Source organism: Rhinichthys klamathensis, unplaced genomic scaffold, assembly GCF_029890125.1.
Source record: "Rhinichthys klamathensis goyatoka isolate OS25496 unplaced genomic scaffold, OSU_Roscu_1.1 h1tg000723l_1, whole genome shotgun sequence".
Taxonomy (NCBI): Eukaryota; Metazoa; Chordata; class Actinopteri; order Cypriniformes; family Leuciscidae; genus Rhinichthys; species Rhinichthys klamathensis.
Window position 1 is genome coordinate 36838 of NW_026607138.1, and position 9173 is coordinate 46010.

The 9173-nt window shown below is 37.4% G+C and overlaps 1 protein-coding gene across 1 annotated transcript; it reads right to left on the reverse strand.

The window, feature by feature from the left end:
- Positions 1 to 657: 657 nt before the first annotated feature.
- Positions 658 to 4086, reverse strand: zic6 (zic family member 6). The gene is made up of 2 exons (XM_056242337.1): positions 2735 to 4086; positions 658 to 1265 (listed from the first exon to the last, which is right to left on the reverse strand). The coding sequence occupies exons 1-2, from the start codon at positions 3693 to 3695 to the stop codon at positions 658 to 660; spliced, it is 1569 nt and encodes a 522-aa protein (XP_056098312.1). The 5' UTR covers positions 3696 to 4086.
- Positions 4087 to 9173: the final 5087 nt, after the last annotated feature.

Consider the following 9173-nt stretch of genomic DNA (forward strand, 5'->3'; position numbering starts at 1 on the left):
AAATCTTAAAATAATATAAAGGCCGCGTCCAGGCAGGTTCACCTTCACACATCACATCAAGACAAACGATATATTTTTTTTTTTTCATTTTAATAACCTGCGACCAACATTTAAGCGGTGACAGAAACTACATATAAATTCCATGTTGTAGCTAGCCTACTTTACAAAAAAAGATTCACATGTTATTAACTTCATGAATAACTTTTCAAGAGATAAATCTCTCATTTCCACTATACAACACATACGGAGGCCCTGCCTCTACAGAACCTCAGAATACGCCATTTTTTCTGTGCAGAAATAACTTAGGCTACTTTTATTATTTCGAAATGTATTCTACTCCATCTGTTGGTATCTTGTTTGCAGATATTTTATATTTCATATCTGAATTATATTTTGGCAACTTATCTATACTTTTATAGACATTTAGTAAAGGTTAAATAAGCTATTTACAGTTTAGGAATATTCACCGTCACCGACGTCTCACCAATACAAGAACATACAACAGATAAAGCTCACGTAGAGTAACAAATTGCACTATCCTATTTTATAAGCCTGTAGGACAATTTTACACAAGGAGTAAAACTTCGGCTGTCATCCGTCATGCTTTAACACGCCGCGTAGGCCTACAAGCCCGAATCACAGACATTAGGCTATACATCAGTTACAGTGTTTGGGTGAAAATGTGTCCACGGCGCTATGACATGTGTACCAGCCATTTACCAGACTTTTTTGAAAAGGTGAGTTGGACGTAAAAGTTCTATGGCTAGGTGGGAAAGTATGGCTTGGTTGGTTGCATGAGTATTGTACAGACTCGGGTCTGTAATTGCCCCGTTGTAGCAACAGAGGGTCCAAAAGGGACTGTGGCCTGTGCGCCGTATAGTCCAAACTGTTTTCAAAGGTGTGATGGAAACGTGACCTCATAGTCGACTCATTTCGCGTCTCAGGAGACAGAGTCTCTTGGGAGGGAGTCGTCATCGATCGCGTCACTGTGGTAGAGGCGGGTGTGTCTTGCTGTTCTGCCACCTCAGGAGACCTGGCCTCTACAAGGTGCTCGTCGTCTTCACCGATTTTGGCAATGTAGGCCTTGCAATGAAGTTTCATGTGTTTGCGCAAGGAGCTGGGGTGTGTGTAACATTTTTCGCAGCCTCTGACCTTGCACGTGTAGGGTTTATCGCTGGAGTGAACGTGAGAATGCTTCTTCCGGTCACTGCTGTTTGCGAATCTCCGATTGCAGCCCTCAAACTCACATTTAAACGGTTTCTCACCTAAACGGGCAGAGGAGGGGGAAACGCGAGTTACGGGTGGGATGTACAGTCAACCATGGCTCATCAGTTCTGAGTGCATGGTGTCATTAGATGTGTTATGCAGGATGTTGTAGCAAAAAAAAGTGTGCTGCTCCACACATTAAACAGTAGCCTATAGCAGGCGAGGAGAGAACTTTAGACAACACTCTCGTACAAGCAAAATGTGATAAATGGGGAAAAAAAATCCATTTAGCCCTATTTCCCCCCTATCATTCTTAAAAGTGGTATTTTCCATTCAGTTGTTTCCATGCAATGGCTGCTCATTCAATATGATTCACACTAGCTAAAACAGACTTAGCCTTAGCTTAACTTATTAATGAAGCGCAAATGCATAGCTACACCTCAAATTCATTTCAGTAATAAATAAGGAACATTAAATTAAGAACAAACAGATTAGGCTATTATCATTTAAGTTGAATTATGCCATAACCAACAGTTGGCTTCTTGGTAATTTATGGAATTGTGTCAGTGATTCATTTTCAAATTCTACTTAAATGCTTTCAGTGAACAATAATAATTCTTAATATCCGTCTGTTAGTCGACCTCATTCATATTTTTTATGCGTTATTAGCCAAATATTAATTCCTATTTTAATTGATTTCTAGTAAAGAAAAAATAAAGTTAACTGTAGCTTTATTACCCTAATTAAACTAATCGATATATAATTTCCATAAAGGCTAAATCATACCTTATGGTTAAATAAATAATAATATAAAAAAACAGTATTGTGGAAATTTATAGTGATCGTAATATTCTAAGGATTACTGTGACGTCAGTTTCAAGTGTAGTGGTCTCAAAGCTTGCAGTGCGAAGCACGAGCGGGTGCACTACCATAGCAGAGAATTCAGCTGCGCCTTGCGTAAACGCTACGTCACAGCTCTCCGGTGCCCTGGAATTTATTTATTTATTTTCACTGCATGAATGAGAGGCACCCAAACAACTGGCCTGTGGACTGATTTTCGCCAGCACGGTTTATAAAAACGAAATAAAAAATGATTCCACTAATACGAACAGCAAACGTTAGAACGAACAGTGGGCTACATTTGAAATGAATAAATGCTTTAATCGCCTCTTAATTTTAAGTGTTGCAGAAAAATTATTAAATTCTATAGTGTGCAAAAAATCTACATTCGTTTTTATGCCGAAACGTTTTGAAAATAAATTACACATGATGGACCACAGTGTCAAAATCCGTGTTTATGTACAGCACAAATTAATTGTAAAACTATACCGTTGAATATTTTATAACGTTACTTTGGGATCAAATAATCAAACATATGATTTATTTATTCTGTCCTGGCAATTCTTCATTTAAAAAAAATGTGTTGTAGCAATGTTAAGTAAAACACTTTGAAAAAGATTTAGAAACAATTCCAAAAGTCTGAAGCCTATCTTTATATTATTGTTATTATTATTATTATTTAACTAACCTGTATGCGTTCTCTTGTGTATCTTGAGGTTTTCGGATCTGGCAAAAACTTTTTCACATCCATGAAAAGGGCAGGGAAAGGGCTTTTCTCCAGTGTGCACTCTGACGTGGTTGACGAGCTTGTATTTGGCTTTGAAGGGCTTTCTGTCTCTTGGGCAGTTCTCCCAGTGACAAACGTAGTCAGAGTGCTCCGGTCCTCCGACATGCTCAATCGTCACATGGGTGACGAGTTCATACATGGTCCCAAAACTCCTGGCGCAGGGCGGCTTGCCAGTGCCTTCTTGGCCGTCACTCCACTTACACACGAGCTCGTGCTTCGGGTTCTGCCTGGAGCACCTGAGGAAGGCGTCACCCCCTCCTCGTTGCATGGCCATATTCAGTGGCTTATAGAACTCCAAGAACTGTGTGACTAGCTGCTGGCTGTTGGCCCTGGGGCCATTGACCGACTGCCCATACGGGTGCGTCCGTGAGAGAAGATCTCCGGGAAGACCCAACATCATTTGGCTGCTGAGATCTCGGGTTCCGTCTGACGAGCCATGGGCCTGCTCTTGATACGTGGTGAAGAACGCGTGGCTCCTGCCATCCCTATAGCTGTGGAGGTCACGGTACCTTCCAATATTGCCATGTTGGTTAGGTCTCGGAGCCAGCTGATCAGTTACTGGTGGCATGCCTGCTGCTGACAGATTTGTCCCAATGATAATGCCCCTAGGACTTGGTTCTAAGCGATGACTGGTGTATCCAGTGTCTGGAAAATGGGTAACCGAGTGGTCAACATATGCACTGGCCCTCGTCTCGTGGTAGTCTCGCAAATTTTGTGAGGGGCAGAGTTTTAAGGAACTGCCAGTGGGGTGCCCCATGTGCTCCTCTGCCAAAGGTGGCAGCACCATGCTGGGTTCAGTATTGCTCTCCCCAGGGTTGACGCAAGAAAGAGGGCAGCCACTAAACCGCGACAGGCTTGTCATGTTTTGTTTCAAGCTTGACTGAGGGTTTGGCAAATCAACCAACCTTTAACGTTTACGATTTACCAACAAAACTCTTCCCCCATTTCCCCCGCTGTATCATCTGCATGTGCAGTTATTGCCCGTAAACCTCTCAGACGCAGGAATCGGACCCAGGTTCGTTAAGATTGGTGTGAGTCCCATGCCGTTCACTTTGCCCTCTTGATTTGTGGCAATAACCGTGGTAGTAAAATGCTCCGAACCAGGCCATACTGCAATATAAAAGCACAGCAGGCAAACCAGCTTTTAAAAAACGGTGCTTTGGGATTGGTCGGAATGCGCGATGATTGACAGTCCCTGGATTTGTTTTAAAAGGGACACGCAGGCGTTCACCACACGACTCCGTTTTTCAAATATCTCAGTGAAAATGCTTTGATATGTGCCGCTCGCGCACTGCCAGATATTGGCTCATATGTGACTTAAATGCACCAGAGTTCCGAATGAGTATTGTTGGCTAAAATATCGAAATGTTTAAATTACATATGAATTATTAGAACGTCTGAGCTACGAATGCTATGCAACTGTGTGATTTCAACGTCGAATTGAAATACAGGGGTTAAGAAATCAAATCAAAATTTTCTTTCAAACCACACGTCTCTCTCATTCAACTGTGAATGTCTGTTTTACTATTCGATATTATGGTTTAACTTTAATTAAATAGAATATACTTTGGTAATACTCGGTCCATAGTACTGGTGTTGTTGGTGGACACAATTTTTCTTTTTTACCACCAAATATATACTTATTTTTGCAGCATATTGTAGCAAGCCAGTTGAGCGTCTATAATTCTACTTGCAGGTAAATATTACACTTACTTCGGTTAAGTTAAATGCGACAGAATCTAGATTTTTTTTCACTCTGTTTGACATTTTTCATGCAAAGATGTAAACATTAAATTACAATTTATTTAAAAATATCCCATATTGTAAAGTGTCCTTCCTCATGTGTAGGTGGTTAGTTTAATTTATTTAGTTATTTTAGTGAAGAAGAGATGCATTTTGTGGATTTACTTAGGCGTGCATTTTTATCGGATATTTTTCTGGAGTTGCAAATCTGTGATAAAATGAACAGAATCATTTTATATATTTTTTTAATGAACAGATACATTAAATGCATTAATAGTAAAAATCAATGCATATTAATAACATATTAAATACGCAAGCAAATATGATTAAAAAAATACAAGCTTTAGGCCACAATAAAAAATAGGCTACTGGGTCAAATAATACCTAAATATCGCATAATAGCTAAATATAATCTTTTTTGGCCATGGAATATGAAAGAGTTAATAGACTTCTGACATTTTAGGTTACAAAAATGATAAAAAAGTTTCACACATTCAACATTTACAAACCACAGATGATCTGGTGTCAATTTAGGAGGAGATTTATTCACCTGTCAATATAAAATGACAAAAATGAAAACAGGTTTGTGGTGTATGTTCTCACCACAAATAATTAACTTGTGTTAAATTTGTGTTTTTTATATAATAATTAACAGTTTGCTTTTGTAAAAAGAATGGCACAGCATCAGTGTGTGGACATCAAACTGAATACCTGGTAGAAGAGCCAATTCAAACGTTTAAATAACCACACAAAATGTTAACATGATAGGTATAGAATTTAATTATGTGAATTAAGTTTTAGAATCTCAAAAATAAAATCTTTGATTACATGTTGAGATACTAATCGCTCACTTCACAACATTTTTTTAAATCAAAAAAAGAAATTAATATACTTCTTCTGAAGACTCTCTTCCCTTTGAGTGGGCACAAGCTTGGGTTATTTACTGATATAATTCTTCCCACACATGAAGGTCTTGGATAGAGTAAACATTACAAGACAACAATATTTACTGAGGTTACAGTCACTGTATTCACAACAGTCAAAATTAAGGCATTATTAACAGTCAAAAAAGCATTGTTGTCACTACATTAGAGTCAAATCAAACATATAATAAAATGAAAACCCCAAAAAGGCCAAGACTTGTTACTTTTGTAATGAGTCCTAATGCAGTTTTCAGATAAATGACCATGATATCCACCACCATAACAGTGACAGATATTATTTTGTGCAACAAAACGGAGTCTTCTCCCACACAACACAGCAACTCTTCCTGATTAGTATCCTGATTCATATCTTTCTTTTTTTCTTCATTACTAAAAGACAAAAGGCATTTTTACAGATATTCCTTACAAATAGAACTTTCAGAATTAAAGATTGCCAATAAATGGGTCAGTGCAAGAATATTTAAATGAGAGAGAGAATGAGAGAGAGGTGCATAAATGAAGAAATCAATGACCATAAGAGAAAGGTGTAGTAGGACAGTAAAAATAGCTTTTTTGTGCTCTATCAATTCAATAGGCTAATGGTCCCTAAATGACACACATCTATAGTTCACAAAGGTCACAGACTGGTCTTTGCTATACCCACAGTGCACAAACTACATAGTCAACAGTCTAATATCAATCCCAATGCATCCATAGTTGGTAGCATGGTGGTTTACAGATATCTTAAGATAATTCAATTGAGAGGTGAGCTTATTACTGAAACAAAATAAGATATATTTAGATATGTAGAGCATATGTACTTTTGCAAAAATGTAAACCACTTCTCTTCCTTGCATACCTGTATTAGGCCATAATGTTTGTAATTGCCTTATTTTCATTTCCATATCCAGGCAACAATAAAGCCATACATTGCCCCTGATATGCATGTGTGTGTATATATATATATATATATATATATATATATATATATAGGTTTGAAATACAGAAAAAGTATTCCTCATTGCAGTGAACTTATAGCAGGTGTTTAGCTTAACAGGTTCAGGGCCAAATGTCGGTAAATTTAGATGGGCAAATTAAGCGGAGAATAGACAAACTGAGTGAGATATAAGCAGAAAAGCACTAAACACAAGGACTCTAAAATACTTTCTTTTTTTAGTTTTGGGGTTCGGCATATAGCACAATAGTCTATCCTGGTAACGGCAGTTTGCATTTAATAAGCAGATGCATAACGCCTCGACAAATTAAATTTCTTGTCATTTATGCTAAACAAAGTTAACAAATTTTATATAGACACATGTTAATTGAAGGTGCCACGGTTATCTCATCAGTACTGATTAAGTGTTAGAGATAAACAGAACCACTCCTCCACAAAGCTGATAGAAAACAGGCTAAAGACTTTTGAATGTTTAACAGATACGGAAAAAGATAAAGCAACATGTCCGCAAAAACACACAGAACGAGAAAACACAGCTAATGTCTCAAGGGAAGAATAATGATTTAAACCACAAAAATAATAAGCCTATATAAAATTAAATAAAACAATTTCCCTAAAAGAAAGGATGACGAATTGGTAGGTAGGCTAAGTAAGTTTTTATTTTTATTGCTATAGTTTAATTTTGTGTATTTGAATAAATGTAATAAATTTAATGTGAGATTGATAACTGAAAAATTAATCGACAGGACATTAACTATAGCAGTACATCAATAATTCTCAACGACTCTATGATTGGTATGATTGATAATTGTTTAGCCCGAATAACCACCTATTAGAATTCAGTGTGAAGTTGTTTCCAGGTAATTCTGCTCTAACTAAAAAAATAAAAAATACGAATGCCTATCTACTCAAGGGGGCGGCAGATATAGAATTATGGTATTATTTTGACAAAACATTATTTAACTAACTAAAATAGGCTAATCGGTCGCAATATAGCTCTGTTCTATGCAATTATAGCCTGTAAGTCCTTTTAATTTGCTGTGGTGTAAAGTAAATAACGCACGAGGCCCCCTTGAGTTAAAAGCGAATCTTGCCCTCATTTGCCTTTTGGTATGCATCAGAGTTGTAGGGCCGTAAAGAAGTTAAGTGAAGTAACTGAACAATTCCGTGCATAGAGAAAGCAAAGCACGTCCTTAAGAACTTAGCTATTCCTTAGCCCCGCCCGGAATGAATATGTCACATTATAATATATTAAGTGCGTCCCCATTTAAACAGATAGGCCTGAATCTAGAGTGGAAAGTAAAGAATCCGTGGCCTATCTGACTGCAGACAATGAAACCTTTAAAAAAAATCGCCGTAAATCTGTCCGACGCTGCAGAATACTCACATGTGTGCTCGTGTACGAAAGGGAGAGTAAGAGAGAGAGAAGGAGGAAAGAACAAGACATCGCAGAAAGGAGGGTGGGGATAGAGCTTGCTGGATATCTATTTTGCTAGCAATGTGCTTTAAACTTGTGTTGTTAAGGAAAGTAAAGTTCTTTGGCGAGACAAAAGTGAAATGCATATGCTATTCTAATAAGCCAATGAACCATTAAACATTTACTAGGCTACTACGCTTTATTAAAAATGTAGGCTATTTATTAGAAAAATAATAGTTTATTGTATTTTTTCTTCTAAAACACGTAAGGTCTTATGTTACACGATTTAGTATGTTACCTGAATAAAACATGAAACTGATCAGAAATAAACTTTTAGGCTAATCTACATCTACTAAAAAAAAAAAGACTCACCTTAAAAACTTAGACTTAGACAAGGCCTATACGCGTTTTTCCATCGTAGAAAATGTGCAGAAAGTGAATGCGTGATAGCTGAGGACTAGACCAGAATGTGGGTCTGATTTAGAGATTTTTGTTTTTAATCTCTAAAATATAAAAGGGAACTCCTTCCGAGGAGAGATTGAAGGGGAGAGGGAACGTGAAATGGCTTGGAGGTAGCCTATATAAAGCACTGCATGAAACACTCAACGCGTCTCTGAACTTGATCAGATTTTATGTGTCCTGCAGCGAGTCACCAGCAACCCTGTGAAACTTCCTCAAAAGCAAGAATTTTTGGCGCCGTGAAAAAAAAAATCCTCGGGATAATATAATTACCATCATATTTCTTTCTCTCTTTATTCTTGGGTTCTACGCTCTGCAAGTACGCTTTCACCTCTTACGACTTAAAAAAAATCAGAACTCTATGCATGGAACTCTATGGATGCATAAATGTACATATGAGATAGATAGATAGATAGATAGATAGATAGATAGATAGATAGATAGATAGATAGATAGATAGATAGATAGATAGATAGATAGATAGATAGATAGATATTCTCACTTTTCTTATATTTTAAGTCTTCTATTTAAAGAGATTCAGCAATTGTTTATTTTGAGAAAAATGGTCAAGCAAATCCTGAAAGTTTATGTAACTTTGGGAACTCAGCTGACATGCTAAGCTCGGGAAATAAACAAGCCTTTTTTTCCTGAATCGAAATAAAGTCCCGTTCCTTTACCTGCACATAATGCCAACAGCAACCAATCAAATCTACTCACTGAAACGAACTGCCATTTTCAATACTAAACCTTGCCAATCAACGAACATGCAGCCAATTATCGCCCTTCCTACCCGTCACGTGACTAAGAAAGCGCTGTCCTTTCATTGGACAGCGTAGAGCTGCT